At 43.6% G+C, this 20,699-nt stretch overlaps 1 protein-coding gene across 1 annotated transcript in view; it reads left to right on the forward strand.

The window, feature by feature from the left end:
- The window catches only part of scube2 (signal peptide, CUB domain, EGF-like 2), a 135,379-nt gene that overhangs the window by 76,016 nt on the left and 38,664 nt on the right, over window positions 1–20,699 (forward strand). The window contains exon 12 of the mRNA XM_078221269.1: window positions 9,720–9,923. Coding sequence (XP_078077395.1) covers window positions 9,720–9,923 — 204 coding nt within the window. The remainder of the gene's footprint in view (window positions 1–9,719; window positions 9,924–20,699) is intronic.

Raw genomic sequence — 20,699 nt, forward strand, 5'->3', positions numbered from 1 at the left:
AGCCCGAAGAAAGGAATACAACAATGAGGGAGAAGCATGTTTTTGATGTAGGGGAGAACACTCCCAAGATGTTAGCTGATACAGAAGTTATGTGTGTTTTAGGTGCAACAGAAAGGGTCATTTACAAGCAGGATGCAGAATGAAGCAGTCGGAACAGAATGTGCAAAAACAAAAACCACAACAGTTAGTTTAACTCCTTAAGGGACCCGAGTCGTTTACCCTAAAGCAGGTCCAACTAAGTAAAGTGCTCCCTATAGAGATAACCTTGATGGTAAATGGCAGATCTGAAAGGGCTGTGGCAATAGTATTGGGGAGCAAGCATTTTGTTATCTTCAAAAAGGCCTCCAACCATTGAGATTGAATGAGTCAGGAGCCGTATTCTCTACATATACAAGAGAGACATTGCAGACTTTAGGGGCAGCAACAGTCGGTCTAGAAGAGCCAAACAGCGCAGCTACATGTCCTGATAATTGAAGGTCACAGACCTTGCCTAATGGGGCGTGATTGGCTCAAGCAGATTAAAATAAATTGGTTAGACATATTAAATCTGCAAGATGGAGGTTTTCAGGAGCTGCTGTGTAAAATTTCCAAGGTCTTCCAAAATGAATTTGGACATAAAAAGGGAGCTAAAGCCAAAATTTATCTGAATCCTGATGCAACATCTAAATTTTTCAGGCCTGCCATGTGCCCTATGTACTTCATCATAAGGTTGAAATTGAGCTTGGAAGTCTGGAAGATTTAGGTATCATAAAGCCCATACAGTTCTCCAAATGGGCTGCAACCATAGTCCCCATCCTCAAACCAGATCGTACTGTAAGAATTTGTGGGGGTCATAAACTAACAGTCAATAGACAAGAATGAGATAACCCATTCCTAGAATTGAGGACCTCTATGCCAAACTAGCCGGGCATTAAAAATACACCAGGCTGGACCTCAGTCATGCCTACCAGCAGTTGGAGTTGAATAAAGATTCACAGAGGTTGGTTACTATCAACACCCATAAGGGTTCATACCAGTAGATACGTTGATCTTGTGAAGTCTCATCAGCCTGGCCATTGTCCAATGTACGATGCAAAGTCCTTTACAAGACATCCCTGATGTAGTGGTATAGTCCAAAGATGTAGTGGTACAGTCCAAAGATGTGCAGGTTAGGTTGATTGGCAATGCTAAAAATTGCCCCTTAGTGTCCTGGGATGCGTAGATTAGAGGGATTAGCGGGTAAATGTGTAGGGATATGGGGGTAGGGCCTGGGTGGGATTGTGGTCGGTGCAGACGCGATGGGCCGAATGGCCTCTTTCTGTACTGTAGAGTTTCTATGATTTCTATATCTCAACAATGTTCTAATCACAGGAGCCTCACCTGAAGAACACATATCAAACTTGGAGGAAGTTTTGAAAGTATTTAAAGAAGCAAATGTTAGGTTGAAATGGGAGAAATATACTTTCCAGGCAGATGAAATTACATATTTGGGTTTTAGGGTAGACGCAGAAGATTTATATCCTTTGGAAGATAAAGTTAAAGCCATTAAGAAGGTTCCACAGCCAATAAACGTATCAGAGTTCAAGTAATTTCTCAGTAAGGTAAATTATTATGGTGGATTTCTACAAAATGTGTCTACCATCTTAGTCTCACTTCACCAGCTGTTAAAGAAACATCAGCATTGGTGTTGGGGAGAAGAACAAAAAGAAGCGTTAATAAGGATTAAACAGGCTCTGCAGTCGTCAGCATTATTGGTGCATTATGATCCAACTAAGCCATTGGTAGTTACCTGCGGTACATCGCCGTATGGAGTGGGAGCAGTTTTATCCCACAGGATGCCTGATGGAGTAGAAAAGCCAATTGCCTTTCCATCAAGAACGGTATAAGAAAAAACGTATTCTCAGATAGATAAAGAATCATCGTCATAGTCACAGAGTCATAGAGGTTTACAGCATGGAAACAGGCCCTTTGGCCCAACTTGTCCATGCCGCCCTTTTTTTTAAAAAACCCCTAAGCTAATCCCAATTGCCCGCATTTGGCCCATATCCTTCTATACCCATCGTACCCATGTGACTATCTATATGCTTTTTAAAAGATAAAATTGTACCCGCCTTTACCACTACCTCTGGCAGCTTGTTCCAGACACTCACCACCCTCTGTGAGAAAAAATTGCCCCTCTGGACACTTTTGTATCTCTCCCCTCTCACCTTAAACCTATGCCCTTTAGTTTTAGACTCCCCTACCTTTGGGAAAATATATTGACTATCTACCTTGTCTATGCCCCTCATTATTTTATAGACCTCGATAAGGTCACCCCTCAGTCTCCTACACTCCAGAGAAAAAAGTCCCAGTCTATTCAGCCTCTCTTTATAACTCAATCCACCAAGTCCTGGTAGCATCCTAGTAAATCTTTTCTGCACTCTTTCTAGTTTAATAATATCCTTTCTATAATAGGGTGACCAGAACTGCACACAGTATTCCAAGTGTGGCCTTACCAATGTCTTGTACAACTTCAACAAGACGTCCCAACTCCTGTATTCAATGTTCTGACCGATGAAACCAAGCATGCTGAATGTCTTCTTCACCACACTGTTCACCTGTGGCTCCACTTTCAAGGAGCTATGAACATGTTTATGAGCCCAAAAAGTTTCATTAATATATTTATTAATGACATTTCACAATAGTTTCAGACCACAAGCCGTTATTAGGTTTATTCAAAGAAGATAAGCCAGTGCTGCCAATTGCCCCTGGAAGAGGGCAGAGATGGGCTCTCTTGTTAGCAGCGAATAGTTATACATTTCAGCATCGCCCAGAGACACAAATATCAAATGCAGGCGCACTCAGCCGGTTGCCCTTGCCACAGACAGTAGCATCACTATCAGTCCTACAAGAAATAGTGCTGGCGCTGCACCTGATAAACACTTTGCCAGTCTCAGCTAAACAAATAAAGACGTGGACAGAAGGAAATCCAGTGTTATCGAAAGGTAAAGAAGTGGTGATGCAAAGGTGGCAATTTGATAAGTCAGAGCTGCTTAAACCCGACCAACACGGAAGGATGGAGATAACCTGTGAAGACGGGGTGTTGTTGTGGGGGGCCATGGTTATATAATTGAACCCCAAGGGAGACAACTTCTATTACAGGGATTGCACGACTCACATCCGGGACAAAGCAGGATGAAAACACTAGCCAGACGTTATGTGTGGTGATGGGCATTGATAAAGAAATGAAAAGAATGGGTCATTCAACACTCCAGTTGTGAAGCCCACCAGGCCTTGCCACTGCTGGCGAATGTGCATGCTTGGAAATGGCCAGATGGACCTTGGGCAAGAATATATATCGACTTTGCAGCATCATTTTTGGGTCATATGTTTCTTATAATAGTAGATGCACACTCTAAGTGGTTGGGTGACTTGTTGATGAAATCCACAATGGTCACTGCCACCGTTGACAAATTGAGGAAACGTTTTGCCATTCATGGCATTCTGGAGATCTTAGTGTCAGACAGTGGCACATCATTCACAGTGGTGGGGTTTCAAAAATTGTCAAATCAAATGGCATTCACCATATGAGGTCAGCACCTTCGCACCCAGGTTCCAATGGGTTAGCAGAATGAGCTCAAATCATAGATGAAGAAACAAGTCAATAGGCCTCTACCTCTACATAGGGCCAGTTTTTTGTTGTCTTACGATACCACGCCAAATGCGATAACGGGGCCGAGCTACTTATAGGACATCGCTTAAGGGCACATTTGGATATGATATGCCCAGATTTGGTGGGGAGGTTGGAGGCTAGACAAGTCTCCCAGAAAGAAATTCATGACTCAAGGAAAAAATGATGTGGAGATGCCGGCGTTGGACTGGGGTAAACACAGTAAGAAGTTTAACAACACCAGGTTAAAGTCCAACAGGTTTATTTGGTAGCAAAAGCCACACAAGCTTTCGGAGCTGCAAGCCCCTTCTTCAGGTGAGTGGGAATTCTGTTCACAAACAGAGCATATAAAGACACAAACTCAATTTACATGAATAATGGTTGGAATGCGAATACTTACAACTAATCAAGTCTTTAAGTTGTTTTGTTTCTTAAAGACTTGATTAGTTGTAAGTATTCGCATTCCAACCATTATTCATGTAAATTGAGTTTGTGTCTTTATATGCTCTGTTTGTGAACAGAATTCCCACTCACCTGAAGAAGGGGCTTGCAGCTCCGAAAGCTTGTGTGGCTTTTGCTACCAAATAAACCTGTTGGACTTTAACCTGGTGTTGTTAAACTTCTTACTCAAGGAAAAAAGACAGAGGATGTGATTCTCCCAAAACAAAATTAAGTGTCCAATGGGTGGGAAAACGGGAGTATTTCCTGCCCGGTTTTGGGCGTACTTACCTGAATGAATCTCTGACACTCTTTGCAATGCAGAGTGCCTCAGCATGATTATCTCTGAAAAGCAGGGGGCGGGGCCTCATCCCACCCAAGAGACCGGCAGCATAGCGCTGAGCGGGTCACTGCGCATGTGCTGATCTCGGCACTGACAGATCGGCACATGCGCACTGACCCCCCATCGCTGGCCTCCTGATCGCGTGCCTTCCTCGGAACCTCACTGATTGCTGCCTTTCCCGACCCCACCCCTGATGGCCAGTCCCGATCACTGTCCACCCTCCCTCCGCCACCGATTCCACTTGCAGAGTGGCAACAAGTCCCCTTCACCGATCTCCCCCCAATAGGCCCCATGCCCCCCAGTGTGCCAAGCCCCCTCTGGCTCTATTCCCCGGCACTGCCTGGTGCCAGGTGGGCAGTGCCAAGATGCCCCTTGGGCAGTGCCAGCGTGCCCCTTGGGCAATGCCAGTGTGCCAGGCTGACACTACCTAAGGGGCACCCCTCCTTGCCCCCGACCTCCCAGTGGGGCCTCAATGGCCTTTGTCCACACCAGCGGGGTGTGGACGCCTGTTCGTTGTTAGTGGGGAATAGTTGTAAACCCCGCTGGTGGGAACCAACTCCCAGTGGGGGGCAGACGCAAGCGGACCCGGAGAATACTGTCCTGGGCCCACAAATCATACAGAAATGTCAATTTCAATGATGCTTCCATATGATAATCTGCCTCTTGCCAATTTCCCATGCGGAGTTGATTGCGCTAAAAAAAGCGCTTGCGAGACTCATGCCCGGCGACCCTCATGAAATGCATCACCACCAGTCCTGCAAGAGATGGTGCTGGCACTACATCTGATAGAGACTTAGCCAGTTTCAGCTAAACAAATAAAGACGTGGACAGAAAGAAATCCAGTGTTATCGAAAGTTAAAGAAGTGGTGATGCAAGGGTGGCAATTTGATAAGTCAGAGCTGCTTAAACCCTACCAACACGGAAGGATGGAGATAACCCCTGTGATTGGGGCGGATCCTATCGAATCTCAAGGTGGGAAGCTGAGCCAGTCGGGTTCCAGGTTGTGTAACCCATGGTCGGGGAGGATCCTCAGCTGGAGCCAGGGAGGAGTGTTGAATAGTCATGTAGTTAATTTTGTCTGACTCGTTATTGTAAATAATTTTTTATCTTTGGTGATAAACCCTTTGTTACTTGGAGCCACATCGAGTCATCCTCAATTTATTACATGAAGAAAACAGCACCTTTTAATGTCCAGACATGGGTCAAGCAAGGAAATTTGCACAGTTGCATCCCTTAGCACAGAGCAACTGAATGCTGTAGCTAGGGAGGTACCAATAAAATTGCCCAGCAAAATGAAGAGAAGTGAACTGATCCAGTTGTTGGTCGAACATATAGATCTCACCTCACTGATAGTGCAGTTAGATGTAGAGCTCGATCATGAAGCCCCTCCCCTAGACAAATTCGAGCTGGTAAAGCTCATAATACAGATAGCATTTAAAGAGTGGAAAAGAGAGAGAGAAAGGGAAGTTCAGGAGAAAGAAAGAAATTAACACGATGCAAATGAGGTTCATGCCGGCTTCTGGCAGGTTTTCTGACTGGCCATGGCGGGCACCAGCGGATCATCCCACTGTAAATTCTTGCTGGGGCGAAACCAATTCCTGAGCCTCCTGCCATATTCTCCCTCAACACCCGCCGTCAAACCTGCTGGACGGGGCTTGGGAGAATCCTGTCCAGTGACGTGTGATGAGTAGAAACCCAAAACAGGGCAGTGCTGTCTAGAGGGGATTTGGGGCCTGTGTGAACAGGTCTCGAACATACCACCATAAAAAATAAAAGAGCTAGAATGATCTTGCTCTGGCATTCAGCAAGATTATGGCTGATCTTCAACCTCAGCTGCAACTTCCCGGATTATCTCAGAAATTAAATACTTTATACATGATCCCCTCATCTAAGTCTGTGAACAACTATAATCTGTAAATAGGTGAGACCCACGTGCTGATCCTTATGGTACCCCCTAGTTACAGCCCGCTAACCTGAAAATACCCTGTTTATTCTTGTTCGCTGCTTTCTGTCCATTAACCAATTCTCAATCCATGCTAATTTTTCACCTTCAGTCACAGAAGTCCAAATTTTGTGTAATAAACTCTTGTGTGGAACCTTATTGAATATGTTTTGAAAATCCAAATATATTACATCCACTGGTTTCCCTTTCTCAATCTTACTTGTTACATCCTCAAAAATCTTCAACAGATTTTTCAAACATGATTTCCATGATTTGTAAATTGTATGTTGATTTTGCTCAATCATATTGTAATCCCATTACGATATCCCTCATAATGGAGTCTAGCATTCCCACTTCTAGCAAGTAACTGTGGGCAAAATTTAGCTGGCCTATTCTCTGCAGGCGCAAATCTCATTATGGCCACTAAATCTCATGAGAGGGCTGTAACGGGATTTGTGCCAGCGAGATCTTGGTTTGAAATTTTCCCTGCTGCATGCTGGCGACTACGTGGGAACCTAATTTGCATCAATTTAAATGAATTTAAACATAATTATATGGCTTTATACCGTGGCATCCAGCCCTATGGAATGCTCCTCCCACGGTGGCGTTACCGCATGCCAGCACGATTCACCACTGGTTTCCGATAACGTGAACCAGTCAAGATGACCACACCGGGGTACAGAGGTGCCTGGAAGTCCCAGGCGTTGAGGGCTAAAGCTGGGCATGAAGAGCCATCCAGACTCAAAATATTAACTGTGTTTCTCTCTTCACAGATACTGCCAGACTTGCTGAGCTTTTCCAGCATTTTCTGTTTTGTTTCAGATTTCCAGCATCTGCTGTATTTTGCTTTTGTTTCATAAAGTGAGTTCTGCAAGCATGAAGGTGCACATTCACCATTCAGTGCACACCTGGAACTTCTCTTATAGTTTGTTGGATGCTAAAATTTCTGTCAGTACTTAGCTGAATAGCTGTTGAAGGAATGTTGCCCTCTTTCCTTCCAGGGTTGAATGCTACAAACCTGCCAACAGTAAAAACAACAGCAACTTTTAAAATCAACGCAGGAAGATGTGAGCTAAAACGAATCAAAGAGAAGCTTAAAAGCAGCCTAAAGCAGGTCTCTTCAGGTAAAAAGCTTTATTTCCATGTACTGCGAGTTATTTAGGCTGCTAGCTCAGCCTTTTGTTAAATATTTTAAAAGAAAATTGCTCAGAGTATTACTGCTCCATCTGCACAATTTCTGCTCTTTTCTCAGCACAGAGAAGCCGAAGACCAAATAGGCATAAGTTTTTCTTGACAAAGTGAGTCAAGGAAATAATTAAAGCTTGAATCATTTGTGATCATTCTGTGCAACTGTTTACTTACAAAGTGAAATTAACTGTGTCATGTCTTTCATCATTGCCTCCACTAATTAAAAGTTTATTTATTAGTCACAAGTAGGCTTACATTAACACTGCAATGAAGTTACTGTGAAAATCCCCTAGTTGCTACACTCCGGCGCCTGTTCGGGTACACTGAGGGAGAATTTAGCATGGCCATTGCACCTAACCAGCATGTCTTTAGGAGGAAACCGGAGCATCTGGAGGAAACCCACGCAGACACGGGGAGAACATACAAACTCCACACAGACACTGACTCAAGCCGGGAATTGAACCTGGGTCCCTGGTGCTGTGAAGCAGCAGTGCTACCACTGTGCATCAAATTAAAACTCACTTCAATCGAAACCAAAGACGTTTATTTTTCACCTAGTTAATTGTACAGATTACACAGATAATAGCAGAACTGGAAGTTAATTAACATTTACTTGGAGTTTCTTGATCGCCTCAGTCAGCGATATGTAACAGGCATACAGGAAAAAAGCTTCAAGGTTTGTGCTGTGATGTCACCTGTGGTAAATTGGGGTGCGGCAATTGACTTCAGCCTCCCTCACTTAGGGAGAGAAGGAAAAAATGTTTTTTTTTGTTCCTAGTCCCGACCTTGTGATCTCTTCTGTATGTAGACATTAGCTGAGTACAGGCTCAGGTTTGGCTTGCTGGCCCTGAGGGCAGGTAGCTTGTCAACACTAACTGTCTGGGCTCATGTCTGAATAAAGACTGCTTTGTAATGTGCTGGAGAAGGAATGGAACTCTAAAGGGGAACCAAACCTAGCAGCTGTCAGTATCTACAGTATTTGTATTATAATCCATAACCCAGTTAAATTCAGTATACAATTTCTTCAGCTCTCTGGTTTCACTATTCAAGATGTGGAGTTGCCGGCGTTGGACTGGGGTAGGCACAGTAAGTCGTCTCACAACATCAGGTTAAAGTCCAACAGGTTTATTTGGTAGCATGAGCTTTCGGAGCGCGGCTCCTTCATGCACTCACCTGATGAAGGAGCAGCGCTCCGAAAGCTCGTGCTACCAAATAAACCTGTTGGACTTTAACCTGGTGTTGTGAGACTACTTACTGTCCACTATTCAAGATTAAAGCAAATTATGTTAAAATTGGTGGCGATTAATGAGTTAATTATGTACCCCCAAAAATATTTTTAAATACCTACCAACAGCAAAATTCCATCATGGACTTTTACACTTGCTCCAAACCAATCCAACTTGCTGAAATATGGATTAGATAACAAACTAAAAACCCTTTCCTCTTAACTAATCAAGCTCTCATGTCTTTATGTCAATACACAGCAAAACCTAGTTTTCCTAGTACAAAGAACTGTCAGCTGAACTTCGTAAATGTGAAGTGCAGCTCCTTCAAGAAAAGTCATGACCATTGGAATCACAAGGCAATGACGAATGAGGGATCAATCATTTCTGCCATATTTGAGGTTGAAATGAAACCAGAGGAGGTGACAGGTTGGTTTGAAAAATTCAGAAGGTGAATTTACACTTTTCTTTTTATGAGCATTATTTATTTTCCCTCATCTGTCTCCCTTTTTGTCTGTTCTTAATAAAAGTATCTCCTGTTTTTAGAAGTCAGTGCTTTTTTGGTTGGAAGAGATGTTGACCTTCAACTTGGAAGAGGCTGAACCCAAAAAAATTTACTTTCATTTGATAATTGATCTTGCATTCCACCAGGCTAAGTAAAGATTTCCTATGTGCAAAATTTATTAGGGTACAATATTTTTAAAAAATAGATGAAGACCATTAATTTGCCTTCAAACATCTGAAGGAAACATCTCCATTTCCAAGTTGCATACAACTGATTTCTATGGTGCTAATTGGCCTGTATTTGTAACTTTTATTTTGAATGATCTGGCGATGTAAGTAAAGCATGTTATTGTCAGTGGTGAATTGGTGCTTTCCTCTCAAGGTTCTCAGATTTTGCCCAGCAGACGTACTATTTCAGGTAATTGTACGGTTGGCTCTGTTGTTATGTTGTAGAAACCTGTGATTTTGGATGCACACGAAGAAAGACTGAGAAAAGGCTTCGAAAAACAACAAGAACATTGAGGAAATCAATCAACAGGGAACAGTTCTACCTGCGTGTAGCTGGAGCTGATTATGAGGTGGCTAAGAAAGCAGTAAAAACAGTGGATTTGCAGGAGCCATGTGGAACTGGTCAGGTTCTTCAGAGCAACAGATGTGGTGGGTACAAAACTCCTAAGGCCTGTTTTTTTTTTCTGCTTTTGCACTTGCTACTCCACACTTTTCTGTCCACTCATCAAAAAGGCTAGGAATTCATGGCCTGGTCAACACATTGGAAGAAAACCCTGGTGTAGGATTCACAATATAACTGAAGTAACGTTTGGAAATATTGAATTATTATCACCGTTACTAAATCAAGCAATACTCAGAATCATGGTTATTTTGGATTTTATATTCTGTCTTTGTGTATTTGCTGTTGTAATCAACTTTAAATATGCATAGAAGGTTAATGCAGTTTTTTAATATGATGCCCATACAGACATTTGACCAGTGTATATTTATTAGTTGCATGCAAAATGTTATCTTTGCATTATGGGTTTGATGGGCCGCATTTGCCCAAGCAGGACATGTAACCACATCTGCTCTTGGTTAAACTTGCCCTTGCACATGCAGGTGTTTTAAATTCTTTGCGTGGCAAATTGCTGAAAGTGCGAGCTGGTAACTGCACAGTGAGCAAAACAGGACACTTGGGAGCTGACTGAACAGAATATGCAACTGCTTACCTCCTTAATCAATCAAACTGAAGGGTTGTGAAATAAGTAGTGCAAGAACTAGGGAGAAAGGGTGAATTCAACACCATTCAACATCAGATCAGGCACAGAAAGAAAATTGAAAAGAAGGACAGAGTGATGGGATGAGGAGAAAGGGAATAAAAATGACAGAAAAGGAAAATGAAAATTACTTTAAAAATATCCAGCAGCAATCAAAGCCCGAAGGAAGTAGACTCCACACGTGTAATAATTAATTTTCAGTGTCAGTGGGGTTGTTTGGCAGTTATCAACACTTATTAATCTCACCGCAGAAGGTAATTTGTATCTACTACACAGATAAAGCAACTTCATGATATTCAATGCTTTCCAATGGTGAGGCGGACAGTGTGATGCTGTATTTGTGAAACTAATGGTAAAGTGACACAATTCAGACAGCAGTTTTTAGATATTTCAGCTTAACCCCACATGTCATTTGCCTGAATTCACAGTATGATTTATGCATAAAAAATGATGAGTGTCATTAGCCTCACCATTATTTTGACAAAATCTGGACCAATTATTTTCAATTGTTAAAGGTGAATGTGTTAACTATTGACATGAGATATTGCACTGGCTTAAAATGAGCAAATTTAAACACCCCTGCTAGCACAATATCCTGTGTGCAGATAAGTGTTTTTGAAAATGTACATATTACTATCTTCAGAAAATAATTTTGAATGTTTTGAATGTCCTTGGCAGACAGGATTAAGGAGAATCCTAAGGCATTTTATACGTAAGTTAGGAACAAGAGGGTTGTTAGGGAAAGAATCGGACCTCTCGGGGACAAAGGAGGGGAATTATGCTTAGAACCAAAGGAAGTAGGTGAGATCCTAAATGAATACTTTGCATCAGTATTCACAAAGGAGTGGGACATGTTGACAGGTAGTGTCTTAGAGAGATATGTTGACCCGTTAGAAAAAATCTCAATTACAAGGGAGGAAGTGTTAGGTTTTTTTGGAAACATTAAGACAGAAAAATCCCCAGGGCCAGATGGCATCTATCCTAGACTCCTCAGGGAGGCGAGAGATGCAATTGCTGGGCCTCTAACAGAAATCTTTGTCTCTTCACTGGACACAGGTGAGGTCCCAGAGGATTGGAGGATAGCAAATGTGGTCCCGTTATTTAAGAAGGGTAGCAAGGATAACCCGGGTAATTATAGGCCGGTGAGCTTGACGTCCGTGGTAGGGAAGTTGTTGGAGAAGATTCTTAGAGATAGGATATATGCGCATTTAGAACTGAATAATCTCATTAGCGATAGACAGCATGGTTTTGTACGAGGGCGGTCATGCCTCACAAATCGAAGGATGAGAGGAGACCGAATAGAGGTGTATAAAATGTTGAGAGGCATAGATCGGGTGGACTCTCAGAGGCTTTTTCCCAGGGTGGTAATGTCTGCTACGAGAGGACACAGGTTTAAGGTGCTGGGGGGTAGGTACAGGGGAGATGTTAGGGGTACGTTTTTCACACAGAGGGTGGTGGGCGAGTGGAATTGGCTGCCGTCAGTGGTGGTGGAGGCGAACTCAATAGGGTCTTTTAAGAGACTCCTGGATGAATACATGGAGCTTAATAGGATGGAGGGTTATAGGTAGGTCTAGAAGGTAAGGACGTGTTCGGCACAACTTGTGGGCCGAAGGGCCTGTTTGTGCTGTAGTTTTTCTATGTTTCTATGTTTCTAAATTTGGTTGAGTTTTTTGAGGAGGTGACAAAAACGATTGACGAGGGAAGGGCCGTGGATGTCGTCTATATGGATTTTAGTAAAGCGTTTGACAAGGTCCCTCATGGCAGGCTGGTGCAAAAGGTTAAATCTCACGGGATAAAAGGTGAGCTAGCTAGGTGAGTGGAGAACTGGCTTAGCCATAGAAGACAGAGGATAGCAGTGGAGGGGTCTTTTTCCGGTTGGAGGTCTGTGACTAGTGGTGTTCCGCAGGGCTCTGTACTGGGACCTCTGCTGTTTGTGATCTATATAAATGATTTGGAGGAAGATGTAGCTGATGTGATCAGTAAGTTTGCAGATGACACAAAGATTGCTGGAGTTGCGGATAGTGATGAACATTGTCAGAGAATACAGCAGGATGTAGATAGGCTGGAACGTTGGGCGGAGAAATGGCAGATGGAATTTAATCCAGATAAATGCGAAGTGATGCATTTCGGTAGATCTAATGTAAGGGGGAGCTATACAATAAATGGCAGAACCATCAGGAGTATAGACACACAGAGGGACCTGGGTGTACAAGTCCACAGATCCTTAAAGGTGGCAGCACAGGTGGAGAGGGTGGTGAAGAAGGCATATGGCATGCTTGCCTTTATTGGACGGGGCATAGAATATAAAAGTTGGCATATGATGTTGCAGCTGTATAGAACGATGGTGAGGCCACATTTGGAATACTGCGTCCAGTTCTGGTCACCACACTACCAGAAGGATGTGGAGGCTTTGGAGAGAGTACAGAGAAGGCTTACCAGGATGTTGCCTGGTATGGAGGGTCTTAGCTATGAGGGATGATTGGGTAAACTGGGGTTGTTCTCCCTGGAAAGATGGAGGATGAGGGGCGACCTAATAGAGGGGTATAAAATTATGAAGGGCATAGATAGAGTGAACAGTGGGAAGCTTTTTCCCAGGTCGGAGGTGATGGACACAAAGGGTCACGGGTTCAAGGTGAGGGGGGCAAGGTTCAACACAGATGTCAGGGGGACGTATTTTACACAGAGGGTGGTGGGGGCCTGGAATGCACTGCCAAGCAAGGTGATTGAGGCGGACACGCTGGGATCGTTTAAGACTTACCTAGATAACCACATGAACAGACTGGGAATAGAGGGATACAAAAGAATGGTCTCGTGGGCACATGAGCAGCGCAGGCTTGGAGGGTCAAAGGGCCTGTTCCTGTGCTGTATTGTTCTTCTTTGTTCTTTGTTTGAATCATCATGGACAGTGTCGGGAGTGAACTAAATCCTTATACCCTTTCCCTTACTGTCTGCAATCAGTGTGGCTTTTGGAGAGGAAGATGTATGTGGTCAACTTAATTAAGTAAGAAGTTTAACAACACCAGGTTAAAGTCCAACAGGTTTATTTGGTAGCAAAAGCCACACAAGCTTTCGAGGCTCTAAGCCCCTTCTTCAGGTGAGAGAAGAAGGGGCTTAGAGCCTCGAAAGCTTGTGTGGCTTTTGCTACCAAATAAACCTGTTGGACTTTAACCTGGTGTTGTTAAACTTCTTACTGTGTTTACCCCAGTCCAACGCCGGCATCTCCACATCATGTCAACTTAATTAACAGCTGCGAGCTCTCATGGGTTTAAATAAAATTTATCCATGTACTCACCCAAAAAGTCTAAACACGACATTAGACACTCAGTGCGCGCGCATACACACACACACACACTCACATACACACACTCACACATACGTACCCACACACACACTCACACACAACCACACTTGGGAAAAAATACAGTTAGAGAGGAGTATACTTTTACAAGCTGTAAACAAAAGAACAATTCATTGTTCAAGTGTCTGGCTTCTTGTAGGAGAAGTCATTGTGGGTCTGGTAAAGAAAGGAATCTTTTCCACCCATGAATTGTAGTTTAGATCAGTTCAAATAGCTGAAGTCTGAAATTGGGATTATTGCAGGATTTCCTCAAAGAGATGAATGTTCAGCAGGCACAATATTAGGCACTTGTGATTTTCATACCAGGAGATCAGATTTCTTCAGAGGTGGACTTGGATTTAGGACCAGGCTGGGAGGCTTTGTGAGATGTAGCAGCCTCCAAGTTTTAAAAAAGTCTTCAGTGTTACTGCCTTGGTCTGCAGCTCGTATTCGGCAGTGGTATTCTTTATAGACTGCTCAGGTCTCGAGTGCATCGGACAATAAAACTCATAATAAAGCCTAATTTTCTGGCCGTTCACACCGGTGGGATTTTCTGTCCTGCCGAGGATGCACCCTGGCCGTGGATTTCTCGGCAGCGTGGGGTGCAGTCAATGGAAAATCCCATTGATATCGGCAGGACCAGACAATCCCGCTGCCAGCGAACGGTGCACCGCCTCCCGCTGAGAGAAAATCGCCACAGAGAGGCCGGAAAATCCCGCCCCCATTATCTCAAGCTGGTTCTGGCTACATTGCTAATACTGGTATTGTCCAAATGCTTTGGAAGTCCAAAATTATTCCGAAACAATCGGAAATTGATGGTGGCCTTTTACACTTAACTTGAGGATAACTCCAGTTTTCTTTTGTTAAACATTGACCTTGGAGATGTGTGCCGGAATTTTACCAGCACGCCCGCCCCACAATCGGGGTGGGCGAGGTTCGCAGAACAGCATTCTCCCGTGGCCTCGGGTGGGATCTTATGAACCTTGGGCGGGCGAGGCTGTAAAATTCCGGCAGTGAAGTCTGGAGGTTTACTGACTTTAGGTTTTGGGTAAATCACAGATAAGAACAAATCTAAATCCACAGATAGGTTCTGTTTGGGTATATCCATTCAAGGGGTATTGGGGGAAAGGGGGAGCCCCCCACTCGGATGATTCAATTAGGAACTTTCTGGAAGCTTGAGATAGCCTGTTGAATTTACAAAAGTTGCATGACCCTTGGCAGCCATCTTATCAATGTCCATTTAAAAAAAGCACAATTCCAGTAGCTTCCATACGAAAATAGTCTGTATTTGAAGTTATCATAGAATCATATAATCCCACAGTGCAGAAGGAGGCCACTCGGTCCATCGAGTCTGTCCTGGCAACAATCCCATCCTGTCCCTGTAACCCCACGTATTAACCCTACCAATCTCCCTGACACTCAGGGACAATTTAGCATGGCCAATCAACCTAACCCGCACATCTTTGGAGTGTGGGAGGAAACTGGAGCAGCCAGGGGAAACCCACGCAGACACAGGGAGAACGTGCAAACTCCACACAGACAGTCACCTGAGGCTGGAATCGAACCTGGGTCCCTGGTGCTGTGAGGCAGCAGTGCTAACCACTGTGCCACCATGTTACCCCAGTGAATAGGACATGTGTTCACAGGGAATAACCGAATTATATCCTTTCAGATTGAAACTGACACAGTATGCCTAACGTACTGTTCCGTCTCATTTGTATCAATAAGTAGGAATTCTGTTCACCAGTAAAACTTGCTGAGAAACCTATGCATGTCGCATAGCATGCTAATACACTCAGACTTTCAGGATTATACAGTAATGCCATTTCACCATGCTTCTTTTGAGTTTTATCCAGGAGCTTGCTTCTATTAAATGTGTGGAAAATAATTTGGATGAATGTCGTCTGATGTCTCCCTGGAAGTCTTAGGGGAAGTGGGGAAGGTGAGGAGGGTCATGTGTTTCCCAGTTGTGCAAAGTAGACTCCTAAAACCTACCTACATAAAGCTTGGAGAGATGTGACAGAGGTGATCAGTTCTGTGAGAAAGTTAAAGCAACCAGTGGCCGTTCCAAAGTGAAGCTGGCAATTTATTCAAGCTGGGATGTATATTTATCACTTGTACTCCTAATGTACTTCAAAAGATTGCACATTTAAACATCTTAGCAACTTTAACCTGCGTTATAAATCCTGTCATCTGTGACAGTCCAGTTCGTCAGTACCACCGGAACTTTTGTCCCTTTTCTCTTTCTTTTAGATTTTTCTCTGCAGAAGGACTCTGAGGAAAACACATTAGGATGAGAATCTTGCTGAGGATGCACTTTTATGTGTCCGTCTCTCTCTCTCTCTCTTGAGAGAGAGAGAGAGAGAGAAAATATAAAATAAAGACTATAATAAGGGGTGCAGGAACAGAGGGACTTGGGTATTTATGCACATAAATCATTGAAAGTGGCAGAACAGGTTGAATGAACAGTTAAAGCATCCCAGGCTTTAGTAATAGAAGCATAGAGTACAAAAGCAAGTAAGTTACATTAAACTCATATAAAACACAGGTTTGACTTCAACAGGAGCATTGCATCCAGTTCTGGGCACTACACTTTAGGAAGGACGTGAAAGCATCAGAGAAGGTGCAGAAAAGATTCACAAGAATGGTTCCTAGGATGTGGAACTCCTCTTATGTAGATAGATCGGAGAAGTTTGAACTGTTTTTCTTGGTGAAGAGAAGGTGGAGAAAAGATTTGATAGTAGTATTCAAAATCAGAGGAGATAGGGATATACTGTTCCTATTGGTGGAAGGATTGAAGACCAGAGGGCATAAATTGGCAAAAGAAGGAATAGGCACATGAGGGAAAACTTTACCATACTGTGAATGGGCACAGTAAGAAGTCTCACAACACCAGGTTAAAGTCCAACAGGTTTATTTGGTATCATGAGCTTTCGGAGCGATGCTCCTTCATGGTGAAGGAGCAGCGCTCCGAAGGTTCGTGATGACTTCTTGCTGTGCCCACCCTAGTCCAACGCCGGGATTTCCACATCATACAGTGAGTGGTTAGGATCTAGAATGCAGTGCCTGAGAATGTAATGGAAACGGATTCAGTTGAGGCATTCAAGAAGGATTTGGATTATTATTTGAAAGGAAGAATGTGCAGGGTTATGGGGAGAAGAAAGGGGGTGACGCTGGGTGAATTGCTCCCTCAGAGAGCCAGCACAGACATGATGAGCCAAAAGGCCTCCTTCTGTACCATAATGATTCTATGATTAATGAAACACCAACAATGAATGAACAGGTGGCAGAGTTGGCTCAGGAAGCAGCTCAGCGAAGGGCAAGGTTGTCTCCCAGCTCTGCTGAGCAGAAAAGTGATGTGAACTTCATGGAGCCCAGCAATGTGACAAAAACGACATGCATCACACAAGCAAACATACAAGGTACTGGAAGATCTGCCCAGAGTTTTGAGCTGTGACTGCAAATCTGGAAGAGTCCACTTTCAGCCTGTGTGCTTCTTGTCACTCTGCAGCCTGCCTCAGATTGGGCAAACATCTTCAAGGATGTGGCAGCAGATCTCACACCAGAAACCTGTGTTACTAGCTTTTATAGTTTAGATGAAGTTCAAGTGACTGCCCTTCATATTCTGAGCTTCAACACCTTGAAAGACTGGTGGGCTATGTGGATAACAGCTTTCAAGGCATCACTTATCCTCTATACTCTTCTGTAGATCAGAAATGAGTCGCTGCCCCATTGTTGTGTGGTATATTACTCTTTCTTATTTGATATCACTCCCTCACCATTTATTGCTTGTAGCAAATAGGGCCATAGTGACTTGCTTAATGCAGATTTTTGTATTCTTCCATGGTAAGGCCAGCCTTGATCTGCTGCAGGTATATCCACTGTGCTGTTAGGAAGGGAATTCTACAATTAGATCCAGCAACAGTGAAGGAACGGCGACATAGTTGCTAGTCAAAATGGTGTGCAGCTTGACAAGAAACATCCATGTGATGATGTTCCCTTGTAACTGCTGCCCTTGGTCTTCTAAGTGGTAGAGGTCACAGGAAGGTGCTGTTGAAGAAACCTTGATAAGTTACTGCAGTGCATCTTATATAATACACACTGCAGATACTGTGTTGATGGAGGGAGTGAATGTTTAAATTTGTGGAAGAGGTGCAGATCAAATGGGCTGCTTTGTCCTGGATGGTGTTGAGCTCCTGAATCTTGTTGGAGCTGCACTCATCCAGGCAAGTGGTGAGTATCCAGTCACACTCCTGACTTGTGCCTTGCAGTTGGTGGACTGGCTTTGGGGAGTCAGGAGGTCAGTCGCTTGCTGCAGAATTCTCAGCTTCTCACATGCTGTTGGAGCCACAGTATTTATACGGCTGATCCAGTTCAGTTTCAGGTCTGTGGTAAGGCCCAGGATGTCAACGGTGGGCTCAATGATTTTTAGTGATGATAGTGTCATTGAATGTCAAGGGGAAATGGTTGACTCTCTCTTGTTGGAGATGAACATTGTTTGGCACTTATGTGGCAAGAATGTCACTTGTTCCTTAAATGCCCAAGCCTGAATGTTGCCCAGGTCTTGCTGACAATGAACATCGACTACTTCAGTATCTGGGGACTTGTGAATGGTGCTGAACACTGTGCAATCATCAACGTCACCCCCAATTCTGACCTTGTGATGGAGGAAAAGTAATTGATGAAGTAGCTGAAGCTGGCCGGATATAGGACATGATTGACCTCAACAACCACAACCAATGCAGACTGGAAAATGCTGGGATGTCCCTTGATAAGGTTTGGAAGTAAAGAATCTAATTTTAACTGAAATGCTTTTTGGGCTGGATTGTAAGCTCCCCAACTAGTGGGTTTGATGGGGTGGCATGTAAAATCCTGCTGGTAGCCCTCCTGCTGCCTACGTGCCCATTCCCAAACTTCCTGACATTTTGCTGGGCGCAGGGAGATGTTGGGCAGCCCACCTGCTCTTGGGTCTATTGATGGTCACGGAAGGACTTTATCCTGTTGCTGACAGTATTTTACTTGTGGCGGGAGGAGGACCAAGCCCAGCTCAGCAGCTTTAGTTGCATGGAATGATGTTGGGCTAAATAAAACAAACTAAAATTGGCCAAAAATGACTCCCTCCCCCTTCAACCCCTCCCGGCCTTCTGAACCCAGTCAACCCCCTCACCTCTCTCCTTCAATTCCAGCCCCATGCCATCTCACCCCCTGACCGAGACTCCTGATCATGGACTTAACTGGGCTCCCTAGCAGTGGCCACAACTCCTGCTGCAGTGCTGTCACCTATCTGATTAACTGGCAGCTCTCTAAGGCTGGGTTGCCTCTCATGATGGGGACGGAAGTCTTGTCTTCCCAGCATGGAATTGCTGCGGGGCAACTGTTGGAATCCAGGGGGATGCAGGACCCATAGCACTGTGTAAACTCTAACCCATATGTCAGTTAAAATTTGGTTCTAGGTTTTACCCAGTGAGATGACCACTGGGTTGGACTTTGGATTTTTCAGGTTAAAAATGGACACTTGATTTACACATATTCATGGTCCCATCTGTCTGCTTCTGGTGGCTGCCATAGACACGCAAAAATGTACATGGGCAATAATTGAGCGGGAACAGGGCAGTATGTTTTCATGTTCATAATTGTGCAGCTGTCCCATTGCTGACAGGTGGAATGTCTTAAAATAACCCTCCAGCTTCTAATATATAGCAGCAAAAATGTTAAAATTTGCAACAACTGTTGTCATTGAGTATGATATGCTCATTTAACCTTTTGCATCCTGGATGTCATTTTATATCCCTTTCTTTTTCACATTTCTTCCTCTTTACTCCTGAATGCTACGAATCACATAGAGATCAAGAACAGGAACTCTGGCAATTTATTTTCTTCCATCTCTAGTTTGTGAACACTGATGTATCACTACTGTGAGCCAGCACAGTACAAGGATATACTTGGGACCTCGCTGGTCTGCGTGGCTCAGTTGGTACCACAGTGGGTGATGCTATTGCACACTGAGTTATCACAGGGAGGACATGGCCAGGGTCTGAAGGGGAATGGGAAAGGGAGGGTGCTGGTGGTGGTGTAGAACTTTGTCAAAAGGCTGAAAAAAGAAGAAATCACCACATTTATGTACGTTACATATGCAGTTATATACTTAGGAGTATGTTGCAAAACAGTTCACATTGATGAGTTAAAATAATATTAACAGACTCCATGCTTGTAGTTGGCACTCGTTACTGTTTAAGGTATTTACCAATCTTAAACATCAGCACGAGCAACCCTAGAAAATAAGAAGATGCAACAATTCAGTATTCAGATACTTATTTCTCTAAGCCAACCTATTTTTATTGTATATTCTGCTATGAGTTTGCACATTTGCAAGACCATGGGGCAAGGATGGGGGGAGTGGTATGAGGTGAGTTGCTCTTGCAAAGAGCCAGCATAGATACAATGGGCCAAATGTCATCATTTTGTCTTGTATCCATTCAGTGATTCCATGAGTAACTGGTTTATTAGAAACTGTGTGCCAATCCATCTGGGACTGAATTTAAAACGCTTCACCTTGAGTATGTTTTCAATCAGGTTGACTGACATTTTGCTTTAAAGATCACAGAACTTAGGATTGTTTTACAAGCCTGGGGAGTGGTGCCAGCTGTTTCCCAAGATACCAATAATGTTCAGGGAATCATCTCCAGTAACCTTTGGTGTGCTTGTTTTTCCATTCATGTTTGTTTGTCTATGAACGAATAACTGTGACTAATAGATTACAGAGGCTTTCTAATGTTGGTTCAATTCAATAAAATTCAGATGTATGTGTGCATTTTAATATATAAATCA

This window comes from Mustelus asterias, chromosome 9, assembly GCF_964213995.1.
Source record: "Mustelus asterias chromosome 9, sMusAst1.hap1.1, whole genome shotgun sequence".
NCBI classification, from domain to species: Eukaryota; Metazoa; Chordata; class Chondrichthyes; order Carcharhiniformes; family Triakidae; genus Mustelus; species Mustelus asterias.